Source organism: Jaculus jaculus, chromosome 2, assembly GCF_020740685.1.
Source record: "Jaculus jaculus isolate mJacJac1 chromosome 2, mJacJac1.mat.Y.cur, whole genome shotgun sequence".
NCBI lineage: Eukaryota > Metazoa > Chordata > Mammalia > Rodentia > Dipodidae > Jaculus > Jaculus jaculus.
Genome location: NC_059103.1, coordinates 150,745,585 through 150,767,818, shown reverse-complemented (window position 1 = coordinate 150,767,818; position 22,234 = coordinate 150,745,585). Strand labels below are relative to the sequence as shown.

The window sequence follows — 22,234 nt, the reverse complement described above, 5'->3', positions numbered from 1 at the left end:
GGAGAAGCCAGGTGGGACTTTAGGGCTTCAAGATTATTCCTGGGAACACTTGCCCTGCACATTTCCTTGGCCTCTTGCCTGCTTTCTTCATCTGTTTCTCCTGTATTCACTTTCCCAGTTGTAACTGTGGGCCCCAAACGGTGTAGTGTTAGATATGCCTCAGAAAAATATCTCAAAATTATCTTCAAGATTCCTAAAAGCAGCCTGTGGGAGCTTGTGGTAATGGAGCTCCCCCCCCCCCCCCCAAAGTATGGTCTCACTCTAGTCCAGCTGACCTGGAATTCACTATGTAGTCTCTGGGTGGCCTCAAATTTGTGGCGAACCTCCTACCTCAGCCTGAGTGCTGGCATTAAAGACATGTGCCACCACACCCAGCCTTAAAATTTTTATTTAAAAAATGACAGGCTGGAGAGATTGCTTAGCAGTTAAGGTACTTGCCAGCAAAGCCAGAGGACCCCACTTTGATTCGTACCCACATATCGCCAGATACACAAGATGCTTCTGGAGATCGTTTGCAGAGGCTGGAGGTCCTGGTGCACCCATTCTCTTTCTCTGCCTCTCTCCCTCAAATAAATAAATAAATAATATATATATTAAATTAAAGTAACAACTAAAACGTAACACATGTGCCTGCAGGAGTTCAGATGGTAGTATGCGTTCCCTGAAAGATGGGAGAGGGAGGACTGGAGAGATGGCCTAGTGGTGAAGGCACGTGCCTGCCAAGCCCAGGCAGCCATGTTTGACTTCCCAGATCCCATGCAAGCCAGACACACAAAGTGACATCTGTGCAAAGTCACGCATGCACACAAGACGTCACATGCATCTGGAGTTGAATTGTAGCTGGAAGGCCTGGCACACCAAGTCTCTCTCTGTGTCACTGTCGCTCTCTCATTAAAAAAAAAAAAAAAAAAAAAAAAAGAGTGGCTTAGAAGACACCATAAGTGATCCACTGGTAAGAACACATATTTTCAAAAATAGTCAAATAAAACTGAGACCTAGACCTGGGCGTGGTCGCACACACCTTTGATCTCAGCACTTAGGATGCAGAGGTAAGAGGATTGCTGTGAGTTCGAGGCCATTCTGAGACTACACAGTGAATTCCAGGTCAGCCTGAGCTAGAGTCAGACCCTGCCTTGAAAAGAAAGAAAGAAAGAATGGTTACCAACCTTGTGGGTAGGACCTCTCAGGGCTCAAGAAGCCCACACACCTGTTAGAACTTCAACCATGGTGTTCAGGTAGAGTGAATAACATGTTTTCTCTCTGGATGTTCTCTGTTTCTGTGCAGATGCTCTTGGGACTAATATTTAAAAGTTCATGTGTCTTTTGGCCACTGTGCACTCTTAATGAGTAGACAAGTTGTACAGACAAGGAGAGCTGATGTAAGAAGGCATCCTACTCAGACAGGTTGGGGATGGTGATCTAAAAGTCATGCATTCTTTGATTTATATCTAAATGCTATCAGAGGGAAAAGGAGAAAACGGGGAGACCCGGCCAGCGGGCAGAATGTTCTTAAGCTGAATGAAAAGTAGGAGGAAAGCCAGCAGCTGGAATGAAAAGAGGCCTTCGATCAGGGACTTCTGAACACTTATGACACAACCAACCCACATTCACAAGTGATTGTTATCCCTCTCCCTTGAATACAAACATCTGTTGATAATAGAAATAAATTACCCAGAACTACTCTTGCCACATGGGGTTTATTTGGTGCTATTTCATTCCATTTCTTCTTTATCAGCCCTCATCTTGCCCAAAGGCTTTCACAGCCTATACTTTGAAAACACTGATTTGTAGTAGGTTGTTGAGTCTGGCTGTTTCTGTAAGCATTTGGATTTGGGCTTGACATTTAGGGCTCACCAAATATTTGTTTAATGCAAGCTGGGTGTGGTGCCATGCACCTATGATTCCCCACCCTCCTGAGGCAGGATTGTGAGTTTGAGAGCAGATCACGTCTCAAACAACAAATAAGCAAAACAAATATTTGTTGAATGAATGAGTGACTGAAATGGTTATGGGCTGGCGCGGCTGTGAGCATCGAGTCTGGGAGGGCTGTGCGGTGTTCCCAAACCGTGCTGTCTGATGAGCCTGCGCGGGCCCTCACACTCACCCCTCTCCTCTCCAGCCCATGACTGACTTGCAGCGCTGAGGCATCAGTTGTGCGTGCTAAGCGAGTGCCTTGCTGTTAAGTTGGAACCTCAGCCTGGGCGTGGTGCCTTAGACCACATGCTTACCTCCCGGTAATATTCGACATTCAAGCGTTCCTTCTCCAGGCCGGGGTTTCCTCTGAGTGGGGTTGTTTGCTTAGCGTAAACCACTCGGCTTGAACACTGTGCTCCATCTTTGCAGGTGCCCGTCAGCAACAAGGGTGCCACAGCTGGTGAGTTCTGCTTTTTCCTCTTCTGTTCTAGGAATCCCTATAAGGAGACTTTCTTAGGTGCTGTCTATGTAAATCTCTCTTCCTCTTGAAAATGTTCTGGGTAAAGTCAGGAAGACACAAACCTGACCTCTCACCCCTTGGATTCTTTCTTGTGACTTCAGAAGTTCTGACCTGACAGCTTAACAATGTCATGTGAGAAACTCTGAGAGTGAAAAGTCAGGCTTGCTGCTGGTCCCCTTCCCATTCTGCTTTATCCTTTTGGCCTTCTGCCCTAAGTCATTCCAGTACTTCTCTTTAGGGAAGTGGCAACTGCGCTTTCTTACAAGCCTTTTATAATTGCAGAGGTCTTAAAGAGCTAACTTAACCCATGGTTGAACACAATGAAAGCCAGACTAGATTTGAAGAGATGCAGAACTCCCTGTCCTTGGAGAGGAAGTTTGATGGTCATGGAAACTTCCTCTCTGGGTATCCCCAGATTTCTCCGTTGGCTGACCTTTGTCTCCTGTGGACTGTCCCAGCGGGTGGTTTTACGTTTGCTCTTTGGAGGGTGGCTGGTGAGGAGAGGAGGTGCCTCTGAAGTAACCAGCCTTCCCCTTTCAAAGGTGAAAACTTAGTAAGGTCAGTTGAGGATCTGGAAGGGGCTGGTGAACCATTTGGAAATGTGCTCCACCTTGGGGATCTTCCTTCCTCCCTCCCTCTTTCTCTGAAGTTTTGGGTGGGATTTTTTTTTTTTTAATCAAGGCTCTGGGTTCCTACCTGAGCCCCAAGAATGCTCTGTGCTGCTTCAGCTCCCAGCTGCCCCTCTCATTTTGCCTTTCCAACACCCTTTCTCCTCTGCTGTTAAGCTCTTGGGGTTCCTGGATCTTCCCCCAGATAAAATGGGGCATTTCCTCAGCTCTCCCAACTCATTTTCTCCCTGCCGTCTTCGCCCTTCTCAGCAGGAGCTACCTACTCAGGGAAGAGTGCGCCCTTGCTTCTGTGCCACAGCCTCCTGAGAGTGACCACAGGTCTGCTGCTTGGGTCTTCAGGGGCCTGAGGTGGCATTTGGTTTTGATTGGCACACCTGGTGTGAGTCAGGGGCTGCTGCTGACATCTAGAGCCCGGGGAAGGAGAGCGCCCCACCACGGACTGTTAGTTGCCCAGCTCAAGATGGCCCGCGTGCGCACGTCGATCAAAGAGAACCACTTGTGGCAGTCCCCAAGTATGCCCCCCACTTCTTCCGGGGGTTTGTCACATTCAGAAACTAAGAACAGGGAGCCGGGGCTGCCAGGCACAGACTTAGAAGGGGAGAATTGCTTCCGCTTGTGATCTTTTTGGATATTGTCACTAAAGATATTTTAAGCTACGCGTTATACCTGTTTTCATATCTCTAGGGCTGAAAAGGGGGGGGGTTATACTTTTCCTTTTGTTTTTACTTAAATAATCCTAGAGACTGAAGTTTCTTATTCCTGCTCTGGTCTTATTGTTCCTCTTTGATGGCTACAAGATATGTACATGCAGTTTTACTTTCTAGAGAAGGTTCAAATGCTCAGTTGAATATCAACAAATTATCTCCTGAATAAACAGGGTTAATATTCTGATGAAATACCAGATGCCTTTGTTTCTGGGTCTGCCTCCTTCCTAGTTGAACTTGGCCGGGAGCAGTTGACATATTCTTCCTTATATAATGTCGTTTGTGCCTCACCTGTTACCAGAGTTTTTAGGGTCAATGCTTGGGCTCTGGCAGCCCAGCCGCCTGACATGTCCTTGTCTTTGTTAATTTAAGGAGACAAGTTACAGCAAGAAAAAAAAAAAAAAAAGAAAGAGAGAGAGAGAGAGAGAGAGAGAGAGAGAAGAGATTTATTCAATATGATCACATTTAGAAGAACGGTAAATGGGGACCTTCTTTGGGGTTCTGACAGTGAAATTAGGTTCAAGTAGAAGGCAAGAGGTATGCTTAGCTAAGCAGTCCTGATCATATGGTCCTGTTCACCCTTGAGCTGTCATTAGCACATCCTCTTCTCTACTTCTGTAAGTCGTCAGCACCACAGTGAGTGAAACCTCTTGCTGTGAGGCAAGTTCCTCCTCTGGCTAGCACCAAGGTTTCAGCTTTTTGCTTCTGCAGTACGAGGTTTCTGGAGGAAATTCCAGTTCCTTGGGGTCCAGTGTTTCAGTAATCTCAGAGCCAGAGGGAGGGGCACAAGTGCTTCTCATTAGCCTATCTTCACACCTGCCAGGAGGCTTACACACCTGTGTACCCATGGTGCTTACGTACACATTTTCTCTAACAGGAAGGAGTGTCCTACGCCAAATAGTGACAATCTTCTCTGATATATATAGACTGCATGGGAGAAGCTGAAAGTGACATTTTATGTCTACTTTAAGTAAGAAACCGTTGTAGGGCAAAAGCAACAGGGAATGCAGTATATAAAAAGAAAAGCCTCAAGACAGAAGATACAGTGAAGCCAGATTGGGTTCTTACTCCTCACCTTTCAACTGTGGGCCTTCTGTAATTCATTGATTGCTACATGGCTAGAGACCATGTTTTAGGGACCGATGGATGCAGGATTTGAGCACAGTGACCAATTGCCCAACTGTGGCCTGTGTACTGCTCTAGTAAACATGGTTCCTAGGTGGCCATGTCCAGAGCCACCACATGCTTCTCAGCCTGGGTCAGGGTTCAGGGGACATCTCCCAGGAGTAAGAACTCTTAAACTTTGGTAGGAATAAATGAGCTGCTGTAGAAATAGGGAGGGCATTTCTGGCAGAGAGGTGAAGAGAGCATGCTTAGAAAGAAGTGGCAGAGATGGCGTCTCACCATTGTAAATATGAAGAATGTCACGGGGCTGGACACTTGAAATGGCCACAGTGGGGCTGGACATGCAGCACAGTAGCAGAGTGCTTACCAGCATGTACTGGGACCTGGGTTTGATCCCTAGCATCCCCCCAAGTCAAAATTGCAAACTTCATGCTATATATTTCACTGTAATACAAATGGATCTTCTCAAATTAGGGGAGGTAGATTTAATACATTACTTAAAATCCAAAACTGGGGGCAGATGAATATGATCAAACAACAGTATATGCATGTATGAAAATGCGGCAAGGAAACACACTGTTTTGCGCAATTAATAGATGCTAATAAAATGTTCAAAAATAATCCAGAGTCATAGCTCCCTGGGTGAACTTTGGACATGAAGTTGGGGCAGGAGTGGGCAGTTGCAGGGGACAGAGCAGGTGGGTCCCAGGAGTAATGAGCTGGGTCTAGTTGGATGTGGGAAGCTGTGGAGAGCTTCAGAGCAAGGATGCCGTGGTCAGAATGAAGTCCACTCTGGAGACAGCCTCCTGAATGGATTGAGGGACTGGAGACATCTAGACATGGAGGGACAAGGGTCTAAGTGGGAGAGAGTCATAGTCTAACCTGAGGCTGGTGGTGGGATTGAAGCGAGGTGTGAACCAGAAGCCTGGGAGAGGGAGCCGGAGGTGGCAGAGGCAGCAGAGGCTAGAGGTTTGGACCAAGGTCCAGCTAGTTCTCTTGGGTGTGTCGTGTGAGATAGCAGCTGAGGACTGTCACCAGAGGACGCGAGTGGGAAGCGGGTTGAGGGGCTGAAGAGTAACGGCGGGGAGGGAAGAGCGGGAGCGGCGGCGCACGGAGACGGGGCAGCAGACCCTTGTACAGTTTTATGGACGAACGGCTTGAAGCTCTTGAGAACAGATAGCTGGCCAAAGTCTCCCCAGCTGGCAAATGGCTGAACCCATTTTTACATTCGTATCCATCTGTGTTAACTGCCTCAGGCCGCCAACAACTTGGACCAAGTGGGAGGCTTACAACAGCAGGAATTTATTGCTGTACAGTTCCAAGAAGCTAGAAATCCCAATTCAAGCTGTCAGCAGGGACATGTGGCCTCCAAGGAAGTCCCTCTTTGTCTTCTCCTGGCTTCTCTGGACAGCCTGGCGGCCTCGGTTCTCCAGCCTGCAGCTTGCATCACCTGTCTGCCTGCAGCTCACAGGCTGGGTTTGTGTGCTGAGCCTTCCCACAACTCGTTTCTTTGAGTCTTGGTATTTAGACGCCCATCTTCTAAGGACACATACTATTGGACTAGTGGCCACTCCAGCCCAGTAATGCCCTCTCCTTAACCTGGTTACCTCTGCAAAGACCCTGTTTCCAAATAGGCACATTCACAGGCATCAGGAGTTAGGACAGTGGACTTGTCTTTGGAGGGGACACAGGTCATTTCATAACACCACCTCATTTCAGATCCCATGCTTATCTTTTAAAAAGATTCTCACCCATCCCCAGTTTTCTCATCTTTAACTTGTAGAGAGTTTGAACTAAATGGTCCCAAATAATAATCACTATTATCATTATTTTTTAAGATTTTATTTTCATTTATTTATTTATTAGAGAGAGAGAGAAAGAGAGAGAGAGAGGGGGAGGGAGGGAGAGAAAGGGCACGCCAGAGCCTCTAGCCACTGCAAAAGAATACCAGATGCATGCACCATGTGCATCTGGCTTACATGGGACCTGGAGAATCGAACCTGGGTCCGTAGGCTTCACAGGCAAGTGCCATAACCACTAAGCCATCTCTCCAGCCCTATTATCATTATTTTGAATTTTTGTGTGTGTGTGTGAGATAGGGTCTTGCTACATAACCCTGCTGGCCCAGAACTCACTCTGTAGACTAGGCTGGCCTTGAACTTGCAGTGATTCTCCTGCCTTTACAACCAGCAAGGGCAGTGGGGGGAGAGGAGGAAAATGAGAATGGGTGCAGCAGGGCCTCCTGCCACTGCAAATGAACTCCAGATACATGTGCTGCTTTGTGTTCTGGCCCTCTGTGGATACTGGGGTATTGAACCCAGGATATCAGACTTTGCAAGCTTTAACTGCTGACCCATCTCCCCAGCCCAATCCAGAAATTTTATTTAATGCAAATTTTGGATTATCAGGTATTTTGATTTGAAAACAGACTGATTTAGATCTAGTCTGCCAGGTGATATTGCTTTTCTTGTTTTTTTTTTTTGTTTGTTTGTTTGTTTGTTTGCTTTTCTGAGGTAGGGTCTCATTCTAGCCCAAGCTGACCTCGAACTCACTCTGTAGTCCCAAGCTGGCCTCAAATTAGTGGCAATCCTCCTACCTCAGTCTCCTGAGTGCTGGGATTAAAGGTATATGCACCACCATGCCTAGCGATGTTGCTTTTATAAAATAATTACTTCTGTTTCTAGTTGTCTCCAGGCCTTGCCTTCAGCTTCTTTTATTAATCTAATCAGTAATTTGAAGCATCTCCTTTCAAATCAGACTGGTCAAAATTCTATCCCCACCACCTGCTGCTTACCCATGTAAGTAAGCATCAGAACCCACACCCTACATGTAAATTAGGAATGAACACTCAGCCCATATTTGGATTTGAAGATGATCTTTGGGGTGGTTTTTGGTTAATAACTTTCCTGAGATACGACTGTCATATTTTGCTGGTGATTTGGTATCTATTATTCTGTTATTCCTTCAGGTCTTGTTTACTCTTTTGGATTCCCCTAGTAGCTAAATAATTGTGCCTTAAATTTTTAATGTTGGTGATTTGCTGCCCTCTACAGGCTAAAATGGAAAAAGCTGAACTTGTCATTGGTAAATGACTTTCTTAGATGCTTATAGAAAACCAAGTCATCTTGGTGGCCCTGAAACCAGCTATGAACAACTCAAATTCTTCTTTTCTGAGACATATATTTTCCTAGGAGCCCTAAAAGAATATTTGAATTAAACATATTTAGTAACCCTTATCTGAAAATTTGGGACTAGATGTGTTTCAGATCCGTTGAGCTTTTTGGATTTGAAGATATTTGTGTGGACTTTACTGATTGTGCATCCCTGCGTGAAAATCCAGAATTTGGACTGAGGATGTGACTCAGTGGACAGAGTGCCTGCCTAGCTTGTATGAAGTCCAGAGTTTCATCCCCGGCCGTCTCACAAACCCAGGCGTGGTGGCGCATGCCTGTCGTCTTAGCACTTGGGAGGTGGGGACACAATCAGGAATTCAAGGTTACCCTCAGCTACATCTGGAGTTGTCCGCTAGCCTGGGCTACCTGAGACCCTGTCTAAAAACAAACAACTTTCAGATTGGGGACTCCCAACCTGTACCAGCATCCCTTTGGATTCTTTTTGGATTTGGCAGAGCTCATAAAGCATCTTTAGCAATTAGATGCCATGGGCCCCAACCCCGCTAACCTAGATTTATAAAATAGTGGTTATTAAAATCCATGAGGAGTTGTTGCTGCTGAAGGTATGGCTTAATACCTGACTGGCTCTTGGTTTGGTTTTGGGTGCTATTGTACTTGAGAACTTCAGCGTTCTGAGCAAAGCATTAAAAATCAGATGTCAGGTCTGGCTCTCTTGCTTAAGCTGTACGTGTGTGTATGTGGGTCCCCCAGTTGCCCTGTCACACAGTCTGACGAGGAGGAGGTGTAGATGAGCTCCTGCAGATCCTGTTCCTCACGGTGTGTGGGGCAGAGACATCCTACTTCACAGTTTGATTTGGCTGGAGTTGTAGGGAAGGCTCCAGGGCAGAAAGCAGGAGCTGGTTAGGAGCCCAGATGCCAACCTGGAGGGCAAAACTCTTTTCAAAACAATGAGGAAAGATTGAAGGTTTTCAACTAGAGATCAGGTTTCTATTACAGAATTATTACTTGGGAAATCTTTTCAAGATATTTTACAGGGGGTCTGTAAGAGCAATTACTCAGCCTTTTTTACCTCCTGGTCATTCCTGTCAGGTGTTGTTTTCTGCATTTGAGAACCTAAATCAATCAATCAATCAATCAATCAATCAATCTATCTATCTATATAATTTTGTTTTTCAAGGAAGGGTCTTGCTCTAGCCCAGCCTGACCTGGAATTTACCATGTAGTCTCAGGCTGGCCCTGAACTCAAAATGATCTTCCTATCTCTGCTCTTAAGTGCTGGGAGTAAAGGCATGTGCTACCACATCTGGCCTAAATCATATTTTTATGCTAGTCCAAGGTGTGGCTTCAATAGGTCTGTTTGTCTTTTATGCCTTTAACAATTCTTTTAAATACCATGTGGGTAGTCACTGTTTTGGTATAGCTATGTGGGGTGATTATTATTGTAATTAATACAATTAAACAGTACACAATAATTACTATTCTGCGTGCCTCCGTGACATGTACTCAGGGTTCACGTGTATTTTGATCTGTGTCGTTATGTGTACCATGGTGCTGGCAGCCTGTTCAGCAGTGGGCATTCCCTTCCTTTTTTTCTCCCACTGGCCCACATTGCCTTCATCTGCTTGCTGGCATCTTGCTCTGGGAGAGAACTCATTGCTCAGACAGCTGCACAACATGGCAGTAATCTGTTGCCAGAGTGACTGAAACCCCAAGTCTGTGACCTGGGAACAGATAGGCAGATTGTGATGAGGAAAGACAAGAGAGGCCACAGGTAGAGGAATGTTTAAGAAATAACAGAAAGCTCAGTAATAAAATAATAGGTTAGTATGATGTTTTGGCAAAGACAAAATTGATGCAAACAGTATCTATGATCAGCAGAGTTCCACAAGTTTAAAGCAAGACAAGATCATAATTGAATTGTCATACAAAGCCACTTGGTAGCCTGAAGCAAAAGGCAGTGTCAGCAGTGTGACATTCTGACCATCATAGATTTGGTAAATTCTTTTTTGTTTGTTTGTTTTTGTTTTTCGAGGTAGGGTCTCACTCTAGCCCAGGCTGACCTGGAATTTATGATGTAGTCTCAGGGTGGCCTCGAACTCATGGTGATTCTCCTACCTCTGCCTCCCAAGTATAGGGATTAAAGACATGCACCACATGCCCAGCCTGTACATTCATTTTGATTTTAAAAGTTAGAGGACCGAGGCAATGACTGATTGAGTAAGGTGCTTGTTGCACAACCAAGAGGACATGAATTCAGATCCCTCAGATCCACATAAAATACAGGCTTGGTGGAACACACCTGTAATTCCAGCACTGGGAATTCTGGCAGAGACAGGTGGATCCCTAGGGCTCACTGGGTAGTCAGTCTAGCAAGTCAGTGAGCTCTAAGTGGCCAAGGAAGACACTCAATGTCGACCTTTGGTCTACACACACATGCACACATATGTGCATGCTCACCTGTATACATGTGCCCACCCACAGGCACTTGCATGCATGCATGCATACCATACATAACACACATAAAAACATTTAAGTTAAGATATGTCTTGCTTTTCTCACTGTGTCAAAAAACCTCACAGCAGCCACTTATGGAAGACAGGGTTTATTGTGGTGTATAGTTTGAGAGGACACAGTCCAGGCATGGTGGCCCAGTATGGCAGCTGGTCACATTGTATCCACAGTCAGGAAGTAGGGCCAAGCTATAGAAGCTCATGGAGCACCACAATGACTCACTTCCTCCAGCAAGGCTCTACCTCCTGAAGGTTCTACCTTTCAAACCAGTGCCACCAAGAGGGAACCAAATGTTTCAACACAAGAGCCTGTGGAAGTCATTTTGCATTCAAACCATAGCAATACTTTTTGTGACTCATTCTGTTTTCTACACAAGATTTGGGCTTCCATAGCTTTTGAGTGAAGCTTAGGCAAGAAAAGGAGAGCTGAGGGCAGCTGCTCCACTTTGGGAAGTTGTCCCTCTCTACATATACACATTAGGTTTTTTTCTTTTTCCTCTTAAAAAATATTTATTTATTTGAAAGAGATTAAAGGCATGTGCCACCATATATACACACACAAACACATACACACACATAATGTTTGTTTATTTACAAAGAGAGAGGAAGATAGAGAGAATGGGCATGCCAGGGCCTCTAGCCATTGCAAACAAACTCCAGACACACCATTTTGTGCATCTGGCTTTAGGTGGGTACTGGGGAATTAAACCCAGGTCCTTCAGCTTTGCAGGCAAGTGCCTTAGTGGCTGAGTCATCTCTCCAGCCTCTTCTGTTTCCTTTGAGCATGGTCTCAGTGTGGAGCTCAGGTTGGCGTTGTTGCAGGAATCTTTCCAGGGAGAGAGGCTAATACACATCTGCTCCCCAGATAGGGCACAGAAGACAGACCAAAGGAGATGACACTGAAACTGGTTTTGGCGAACCAATGAGTTTATTGGGTTTACTTACAGAGCGTGGTGAGGGGCTGCTTACCGGATGAATGGATGACTCAAAGGTGGCCGTGTTACTGAAAAGCCCATGTCAGTGTAGATGATGACTCACCGAAGCTGGGTCTCACAAGCACAGTGCACAACCCGCAGGCAGCTCTTGTTTGGTGGAGAGGCTCTCCTCAAGCAATTGTTTACCCTTTATGTGTCCTTGGGAGGGATCTTGCAACCTTTTCCCCAGACTTGTTGACTTCTGGACTCCCTCCTCCCTTCTGAAGGGAGTGCTTCAATTCAGATCGATTTGTTTACTACGCCTATAACCTCGGGTAGTGTAGTGGTGGTGTATGTGACCTATTAAGTTTCATTTCTCCCAGGCATGTTGACCTTATGATTCCCTCCTCCCTTGGGAAGGAATAGTTAGGAGGAATTTGCTATGCAACAGCCTGGAACAATCCTTCTGGCTGAGCCTCCTAAGTGCTGGGCTTACAGGGATGTGCCACCTAACCCAGCCACACTGAGTTCCTTCGAAGGATACCAATTTAAGGAAAGCAACAAGTTATTTCTTACCTCCCCTACCACATGGAAGGAAACGGAATAAGGACATTAGGACATTTGGTCAGTGGCTTCTTGAGGAAGTTGTTAGATATTGGGTGTCATATGCACAGGAGGCGCAGCGCAGTCTCTCCCCTGGGCGAGTGTGCAGGACCTTAAATCTTTCCTGTTGATCTGCACTGATATAACTATGCAGCTCTTTTATTTTTGGTGTGTGTTTGTGTGCACATGAATGCACACGTGTGTGCATGCATGCAGAGGTCAGGGGCTAATGTGTAGTCTTCAACCACTGAGCACTTTTATTTCCTGAAACATGGTCTCTTACTGAACCTGCGCACTCTTCAGTTAGACTAGCTCGCCAGGCAGCCCTCGTGAGCCTCCCGTCTGTCTGCCCAGCACTGCGATACCAGCATGTCGCGCTGTGACTTGCTTTGTCGTGGGAGCTGGAGGTCGGGACTCAGGTCCTCATACTGCATGGCAAGTACTCCACCTACTGAGCCATCTCCCAGTCCCATGTACAACATTTGAAAAGTGCTCAGATGGTCTGTCTGTGTCTGCCTGGCTGTCTTTCTTTCCCTTTCTTTTTTTTAAGGCACAATTTCAGGTAGCCCAGTCTGGCCTTGAACCACAGTGTACAGCTGAGGATGGCCTTGGACTCCTGATCCACTGTCTGTACCTTCCAAGTGCTAGAATTATAAGTGGGTGCCACCATACCAGCATAAAGATGGATCTCAACACTATGTACATTCTTGGCTTCTCTTCTGCTCTACCCTAATTATATTCTTACAAACAGTGTGAATGGAAACTGGGAGAAGGTTATAGATTGCCAATTCATATTTTGATCATCTAACTTGGTGGTTTTTGTTGGCTAGCCTTGACTTTTCTTATGTACCTTACTGAGACACCCGGGTCATTTGAGGGTGCAGAATGGGGACTTGGTGGATCTGACCTCAGGGGTTTTATTCTGGCTGCGACAATGGAACAGCTTCCAGGGGAATTTAATTTCGTGTTCAAATTCGACATCCTTCTCTTCTTCCTTTCCCCACAGGTTTACTGAGGACAGAGCCAGTTCCTGAGGAAGGAGAGGATGCGGCCGCCACACTCAACGCCACGGAGGCCCTGTCGGAAGATGAGAAGGAGGCGCTGAAACGAGAACTTGCCAAGGTCAAGGGACATGCTCTCTCTTCTCTTTTCTCTCCTTTCCTTTCCTTTTCTTTTTTTTCTTTCTCTCTAGGTTGGGTTTCATTCTTGCTCAGGCTGACCTGAAACTCACTTTGTAGCCCTAGGCTGGCCACAGATTCATGGAAACCCTCCTACCTCAGCCGCCCAAGCGCAGGGACGGTAGGCATGCACTGCCACCCCTGGCTTGGGCCATTTCTTTGGAAACGTCACACTTTGCAGGTGAAATGCCATGCCCGCTGGGCTTCCAGAGCATGCCGGAACAGCGGCGACCGGCCCCAGGGAAGGAAGCCACCATGATTGTATGCATCCTAAAGTCTTGCTTCGGGCAGAGGAGGAAGACAGTGATCCCAGTTGGTTTTTATATGATGAAACGTGTGTGGGTGAGGTGGGTCTCAGAAGTAGGGTCACAGTGGAGTATCTACTAGGGGGACCTCACTGTGGGGCTTTAGTGACATTCATTACCTTGATCCTGGTCTCTGTTATGGATCTAAGCCACCTCCTTACTCCTTCCTTTTCTGCATTCCTCCCTTCTAACTTCAGCCTCACTTCCTGTTTTCTTAATTTCCTTCTATAAAATCCATACAGCAGAGCAGTGTGGTTTAAAGTGTCCAGTTCAGTGACATTCACAGTGTGCTGTGGTCATCCCCTCCCATGGAGCAGTCACTCCTCGGCCCCTGCTCTCGGCGCCTCACAGCCGCTACTCTGCTTTCTCCCGCGCATTTAACTAGTTCCTGGGTATTTCCCACAAATGGAATCACACCTATCTGTGTATTCTTTCACTACGTGTAATGTTTTCAAGGGTCATTACTGGTGTAACAGCTATCACTAATTCATTCCTGTTATGCCGAGTAACACTCTCTACTATTCATCCACCATATTTTGATTTTTCATTCATCTACTGATGGCCGCTTAGTTTATTGTCTACTGTGGATAGTGAGCTAGCAACATTTATGTACAAATACTCTTTTCAATTCAGTTGTTTTACATATATGTCTAGAAGTTGCATTCCTATATCTTTTGATAAATCCACAATTAACCTTTTGTGGGAATCACCAAACTGTTCTCCATAGCAGTGACATCGTTTTATATTATGATCAGCAATTTCATGACATTCTTTTGTTTCTCCTTTATTTTATTTTATATTATTTTAATATTTTTTATTTATTTATATATTTGAGAGAGAAAGAGGGAGAGAGAGAGAGAGAGAGAGAGAGAGAGACATAGAGAATGGGCATGCCAGGGCCTCCAGCCACTGCAAAGGAACTCCAGACACATGTGCCCCTTGTGCATCTGGTTAATGTGCGTTCTGGGAAATTGAACCTGGGTCCTTTGGCATTACAGGCAAATGCCTTAACCATTAAGCCAGCCCTCCAGCCCCTTTATTTTATTTGTTTGACAGAGAAAGAGAGGGAGAGAGAGAGAGAGAATGGCACCCAAGGGCCTCCAGCCACTGCAAATGAACTCCAGACATGTGCGCCCCCTTGTGCATCTGGCTAACGTGGGTCCTTTGGTTCTGCAGACAACTGCCTTAACTGCTAAGCCATCCCTCCAGCCCTCATGACATTCTTAATACGTGTTCTCCCCCCCACCATCCTTATCAGACATGTGGCTTCCAAACATTTTTTTCTTATTCTCTAGCTTATCTGTTTACTTCCTTCATAGTGTCCATGGGTACACAAAAGTTTTACATTTTTCAAAAGTCAAATTTTATTTTTCATTTAGCTGCCTGTACTTTTAGCGTTGTAGTTGAGGACTCATTTCCAAGTCCTAAATTATTAAAATTTCCTCCTGTGTTTTCTGCTAGAACTTTCTATAATAGCTGTTACATTTAAGCTCTTCATTTCATTTGAATTATTTTTTTGTACATTGTTGGTAGGAGCTGAACTTCATTCTTATCTTCATTCTTTTACATATTAATTTTATCAGTGTTGCAGTCAGGTTCACATTGCTGGTCCCAACCAAGAGTAGCTTGTGGTGAAAAGAGGTTTATTTTGGCTTACAGGCTCAAGGGGAAGCTCCACGATGGCAGGGGAAAATGATGGCATGAGCAGACGGTGGACATCACCCCCTGGCCCACATAGAGTAGACAACAGGAACAGGAGAGTGTGCCAAACACTGGCAAGGCGAAGCTGGCCATAACATCATAAGCCTGCCCCCAACAGTACACTGCCTTCAGGAGATGTTAATTCTCAAATCTCCATCAGCTGGGAACAAACCTTGCATTCAAAACATCTAAGTTTATGGGGGACACCTGAATCAAACCACACTCAGCGTCTCTGATTATTACTGTACAGATTATTCTCCACGAAGTCAATTCTAAGCATGTGTGTATGATGATATCCTCAGATGCCATTCCTCAGGCAGCATCTACCTTGTGGTTTTTTTTGTTTTGTTTTTTTTTTAATGTTTTTCAAGGTAAGGCCTCACTCTAGCCCAGGCTGACCTGGAATTCATTTTGTACTGTCAGAGTACTCTTGAACTCATGGCAATCCTCCTATTTCTGCTCCCAAGAGCTGGGATTAAAGGTGTGCACCACCACACCCTGCCTCCCTTTTTTTTATAATTCATTTTGTAGCATTTTATTGACAGTACATATACACAAGGTAATCATAATCCCTCCCACTGTCCCCCCTTTATCCTTCTCCTATGTCCCCTCTACACTGAGCCCCTTCCTCTTTCTTAGTAGTCCCTCTTCTATTTTGATGTCATCTCTTCTTTGCTCACATGTTATGCAGGTCTTGTGTAGGTAGCATCAGCCACTGTGAGGTCATGAATGCAGTGGCCAAGCCTGGAAGCCAGCAGTACAAAGCACTCCCCCACATCCTTTGGCCCTTAATAATTATTCTATAGCCTCTTCCACAATGATCCTTGAGCCTTGGAGGGTGTAATAGAGATGTCTCCTGGTGCTGAACACTCCACTGTCACTTCTTAGCACTTTGATGAGTTTTGAGTCTCCTCAGTAGTCATCACCACCTGAAGAGAAGCTTCTCTGACTAAAACCAAGAGTGGCATAAACATAAGTATGTAGAGTGCAGTTTGGTCACCATCATGTATCCATTTAGCCAAACAACAGTAGTCGTAACCCCTCACCATCTTCCTAGCCATTAGCTTTTACTTAGTGTACCAGGCAAGACTTCCCTTCAGTGGAGCTAGTCTCAAAACCAGTTAGAGAGTGATTGGTTTTTCCCATGACACACATGCCACCATTGCACCAGTTGCCACATCTTACCTGGCTGGTCAGCTGTGTAGCTCACAGATACACTGCTGGTTAACTCCATTACCATCTATTTTTATTGAGGCAGGTTCTCTCATTGGCCTGGAAATCACCAAGGAGGCTATAATGGCTTACCAGGGATCCTTCTGTCTCCATCTCTTCAGTGCTGGGATGACAGCCGCATGCTACCTTGTGTGACTTTTTAAAATATATTTATTTATTTATTTATTAGAAAGGGAAAGAGAATGGGTGCACCAGGGCCTCTAGCTACTGCAAACAAACTCCGGATTCATGTGCCACCATGTGCATCTGGCTTATGTGTGTACTGGGAAATAGAACCTGGGTTCTTAGTCTTTGCAGGCAAGTGCCATAACCTCTAAGCCATCTCTCTAGCCCATTGTGTGTATTTGGGGGAGGGGTACCTAGGGATAGAGCTCCCCTTTTTATGCTTGTGAGGCAAGCCCTTTTCTGTCTGAGCTGTCTCCCCAGCTGCTTTAGTAAGTTTTAAAATCTGGAAGTGTGAGTCCTTGGCCTTTCTCTTTTTAAAAATTAACATTCAGGGTCTATTGTAACTCCATGTCACTCTCAGAATCTGCTTTCCCAAACACAAACACACACACACACACACACACACACACACACACCGTTGAGATTTTGTAGGACTGGCATTGCATCTGTAGGTCATTTTAACAGTAACAATAATGTGGAGCATCTTTCCATTTATTTAGTTTCGTGTGTGTGTGTGTGTGTGTGTGTGTGTGTGTGTGTGTGTGTGTGTGTGTGAAAGAGAGAGAGAGAGAGAGAGAGAGACTTGTTTGCCTCAGTGCAGCTGGGGGGGGGGTCAGCACAGCCTTGGGTGTCGGTCTTCACCCTGCACCTTGGCTGAGCCAGGTTCTCTTCCCGTTGGCAGCTGCACCACTACGTCCGGCTTACGTGCTCCTAGGGATCTGGCCTCAGGTCATCACAGCTCTATCATGCCCGCTGAGCAGTCTCCCCAGCCCCTTAATTTCTTTTACCAGTGCTTTGTAGTTTCTTGTATACAGCTCTTTAGATTCAAGTAGTTACTTTTACTCATAATTTATTTATTTATTTACTTATTTATTTGTGGTTGTGGTTATAAAACCCAGGCCCATGCATGTTGTGATAGTTTGAATAGATGGCCTCCAACATGTTCACTGTTTTATGACAGTTTGTAATTTAGATCTGCAGCCACCTGGCTGGAGGAGGTGTCACTGGGTGGATCTTGGTGTCAGCCCTAAGGTGTGGTGGAGTTGAAATTCCAATCTAAAGATGTGCAACGAACGTATGCCTAGTTGGAGTTCCTGAAGTGTGCTGTGCAGTGTGGATTTTGACTTTTTTTCTCTCTGCCTGGCCCTTTAAAAGGGGGCCAACTTCTTCTGCCGTTCTGGAACTTCCCCTGAATCTGTAAGCTTCGATACATCCCTTCCTCCATAACTGTGCCTGGTCTGGAAGTTCATCTCAGCGAACCTGAAGCTGTCTGCTACGTACATGTTAGGGATACATTCCACCCCGAGCCTGATTTTCAATCTTAGAGTTTTTTTTTTTATTTTGTTTATCCCTGTGGTATAGAAGTACAACTTAAACCTGTAAATTAGTTCTTCTATCTTGACATTTCATTGGGTTTGTTTCTGAGCAATAATGGACTTCTCTTATATGTGTATAGATTCTTTAGGATTTTCTACATATAAAGTTATGGTTTCTGGTTAAAGATAAGTGCTTTTCTTCCTTTCCATTTTGGGTGCCTTTTATTAAAGTTCGTGGTATACTTGCTTTGACTAAAATCTGTAGTGGAATAGCAGCTGTGAACATGGGCACCCCTTTTCCTGATCTTAGAAGGGTAGTTTTCAGTTTGTTTAGTTTTTAAACCTGGGTATGATGCTAGCTGCCAGTGTTTTATAAATACATCTTTTCATGTTGAAGGGCTCTTTCCCTCCCTCTGGAACAAATACACAATCCTCTTTGCTCACCAGAACTCAATTATTTGACCCAGTTTTAGAAGTCACATTAAAAAAAAAAAATTTTGTTCATTTTTATTTATTTATTTGAGAGTGACAGTGAGAGAAAGCGGTAGACAGAGAGAGAGAATGGGCACGCCAGGGCCTCCAGCCACTGCAAATGAACTTTAGACGCGAGCGCCCCCTTGTGCATCTGGCTAATGGGGGTCCTGGGGAATTGAGCCTCGAACTGGGGTCCTTAGGCTTCATAGACAAGCACTTAACCGCTAAGCCATCTCTCCAGCCCAGAAGTGCACTGAGAAGCAGAATATGAGAAGAAAACACAACAAATGCTTTGCAGCAACCCAAGGGATGCATTTATACACGGATCTTGAATGTCAATGAATATACTTGAGGAAATTGTTTTAGTTTTGGGGACAAAACGTGTCTTGCCCATGGTGACTGCTTGCCTCTGCTCGCTGTCCTCCTGTTTTCCAGGATTTAGTCTTCTCTTCTATTTTGCATTTTGGCTCCTGCCACCTCTCAGTCTCATCGTCCCGAGCTATGCTTCCACGATGCTGCTTCCCAATCTTTTCAGCTTCTCCCAGTATTGAGCCCCGTTCTTCAAATGAGGCTCCTGTGGGAAAAAGATGGTTACTACTGCTTTCCTACCAGCCACATCACTAGTTCTTGGCTGTGGGATGATGGGGGCTGTTGGTTCAGGAGCCCCCATGGGAGCCCCACAGAGCTCTCTGGGAAAAGCCCCATTACATTATGATGACAGTGGCTTTGGTAGGCCCTGGGGTTGACAGATCCAGTATAAATTCTTACAGGAAGGTTGGATTTGGGTTTGGACTGGTGGTATATGCTTTGGGGGGAGGTGGAGATTATTTTTATCTAGTATATAAATGGTAATTCTTTTGTTTTGGTGTTTTTTTTTTGTTTTTTTTTTTTGTTTATGTTTTTTGAGGTAGGGTCTCACTCTAGCCCAGGCTGACCTGGTATTCACTATGTAGTCTCAGGCTGGCCTCGAACTTATGGTGATCCTCTTACTTCTGCCTCCTGAGTGGTGGGATTAAAGGTATGTTGTCACCATGCCTGGCAAGGGAATTCATTAAAACAAAATGTTATTAATGTATTTGCGGGAGAGAAAATGGGCATGCCAGGGCCTCTAGCTATTGCAAACAAACTCCAGACACATGTGCTCCCTTGTGCATCTGGCTTACATGGGAACTAGGGAATAGAACGTAGGTCCTTAGGCTTCACAGGCAAGCCTTAACCAGTAAGCCATCTCTCCAGCCCGTAAGTGGGAAATCATATTGGTATGTCCATATAGAAATTTTCTAGGAGGAGAATTGAGTCTGAAGTCAGCAGAGTGGGCACAGGGTTACTTGAGTATTATGCTTATAAAGAGTTGAAGCCCCTAGGCTTATGAGGTAATTGAGTAGGGAAGCATAAGGGGACAACTGACAGCTATGTCCATGGAGCTCTGCAGACCACCAATGTAACAGCCTTGCATTTGTAAAGATCCAGCGAAATGAATTTAAAAATTGAAACGATGTTAGTGTTTCGAACGTAGTTGTGCTCTAATATCCTTAACTTACTGAATGACTCTTGGCTGTCCTGTGTTCCTTATAGCTAGAAGAAGAAGTCCAGACTCTGTCTCAAGTGTTAGCAGCAAAAGAGAAGCACCTGGCAGAAATCAAGCGGAAACTGGGAATCAACTCGCTTCAGGAGCTAAAGCAGAACATCGCCAAAGGGTGGCAAGATGTGACAGCAACATCTGCGTATGTCTTTGTGATCGTGAGTTTTTCTAGACAGTGCATGGGACACCTCTGCACCCTTTCTCTGGGGAGAGGAACAGAAAGGGGATGATGGCACTTTTACAGCTTTCTTTCTTTCCACTTCTCCTGTGCACCTAACTCTTTTTATTTACTTATTTATTTATTTATTTTTAGGTTTTCGAGACAGTGTCTTGCTTCTAGCCCAAGCTGACCTGGCATTTATTTTGTAGTCCCCAGGCTAGCCTTGAACTCATGGCGATCCTCCTAAGTGCTGGGATTAAAGGCATGTGCCACCATGTCTGGCTTCTTTTCTAACTTCAGTTTTCTAGACCATCCTAGGGAATACAGAGCAACTTCATGTGCAAGTTGAAAGAACAAAATTCAGGCCCCAAATTATAGTGAAACAGTTCTTCATTATCATGTTTTCTCTTCCTGAGGTTTTAGTTCCTTACTGTTCAATAGAAAATTCTAGAAATACTCCATAAGTTTTAAATTTCATGCCCTTCTGAGAAACATGATCAAATCTCTTGTCATCTTGCTCCATCTAGCCTGGGGTTCCGGTCATCTCTTTGCCCTTTGACCATGCTGTATACATCACCCACCCTTAATCACTTAGTAGTCATATAAGATAAGATAGGGGGATAGATTGGGTTGGTATGAGCCACAGTGTCATTTAGTCCTCAGAATAGCCCAGCAGAACAGTGGTGAGAGAATTCTAAGGGAGGGAGGAAGGGAGGAAGGGAGGAAGGGAGGAAGGGAGGAAGGGAGGAAGGGAGGAAGGAAGGAAGGAAGGAAGGAAGGAAGGAAGGAAGGAAGGGACGTAGATAAGTGAATTTATTTATTTTGGGGTTTTTGTGGTAAAGTTTCACTCTAGTCCAGGCTGACCTGGAATTCACTTTCTAGTCTCAGGGTGGCCTCGAACTCATGACAATCCTCCCACCTTTGCCACCACACCCAGCTGATAAGTGAAAAAAAAATTTTTTTTTTTTTTAGCCCCAAGGGCCAAGCAGGCTCCTTTGCTTTTTTTTTTTTTTTTTAAATTATTTATTTATTTACTTGAGAGCAACAGACATAGAGGGAGAGAGAGAGAATGGGCGCGCCAGGGCCTCCAGCCTCTGCAAACGAACTCCAGACGCGTGCGCCCCCTTGTGCATCTGGCTAACATGGGACCTGGGGAACCGAGCCTCGAACCAGGGTCCTTAGGCTTCACAGGCAAGTGCTTAACTGCTAAGCCGTCTCTCCAGCCCTGATAAGTGAAATTTTGAGCTCCCAGATATCTCAAAATGGTGGAGGTCAGATTTGAACTCAGGTATGGCCATATTTGGAACTGATCTTTTATCACCTTGCCCTAATATCACAAGATTCTTCAGTCACAGTCTCATATATGCTAATGCCAGAGGCCAATCCCTTCAACTTTTTCTTTTTGATCACATAAATTAGGACACAGCATTTGCACAATGCAGTTTCCTTTCTTGACGCAGAGGGTCCAGGTTTAAACAGTTTTATGTCAGAATTGATGAGCTTAGGAGCGACCGATCACTTACTCAGTGGCAGTGAGGCCATCTGCATCCCACCTGGCAGTACTGAGAGCCTTTCGCCACCACCCTTCATACTCCCCACACTGGAGATTGAACCTAGGGCTTTGCTTATGCTAGACAAGTGCTCCACCACTTTTCTACATGTGTGGCCCCAATGTCCACTCTTGGTCCACTGACTTCCCATATTAGTTGGCAGTGGGAAAATATATCAGGAAACTAATCTTTGACTATGTTAACCATAAACCATGTTTGCTCCTGGTATTTGATCTGAATGTATTAAAAAAATTTCCTGAACAATCATTTCTGCAGTGAGAGAGCTTAGCCATTTTTGTAAATACCATATTTTGGCTTTTGTTTTGCTGTTGGTAGCCATTAAGAGGGGTGAAAAGTTACACTTTATGCTTTACCACATTTCACAGTAAGGATTCTTGTAGGCACTGGGCTCTTGTCTGTAGTCTGTTGAGAGCCCAGCAGGTCCTCCTTGGTAGCTATACAAAGACAAAATTTAAAAAGTGATAACAGACTTTTATGCCCATAATTTTTTTTAGTT

General features: G+C 45.1%; 1 protein-coding gene across 5 annotated transcripts in view; it reads left to right on the top strand.

Annotated features, from left to right (window-relative positions):
* The window catches only part of LOC101599264 (tumor protein D52), a 126,570-nt gene that overhangs the window by 80,455 nt on the left and 23,881 nt on the right, over positions 1-22,234 (top strand). For all 5 annotated transcript variants that reach the window (XM_045142820.1, XM_045142818.1, XM_004657015.2 and 2 more), the window contains exons 2-3: positions 13,060-13,175; positions 20,001-20,149. In XM_045142820.1, coding sequence (XP_044998755.1) covers positions 13,060-13,175; positions 20,001-20,149 — 265 coding nt within the window. The remainder of the gene's footprint in view (positions 1-13,059; positions 13,176-20,000; positions 20,150-22,234) is intronic.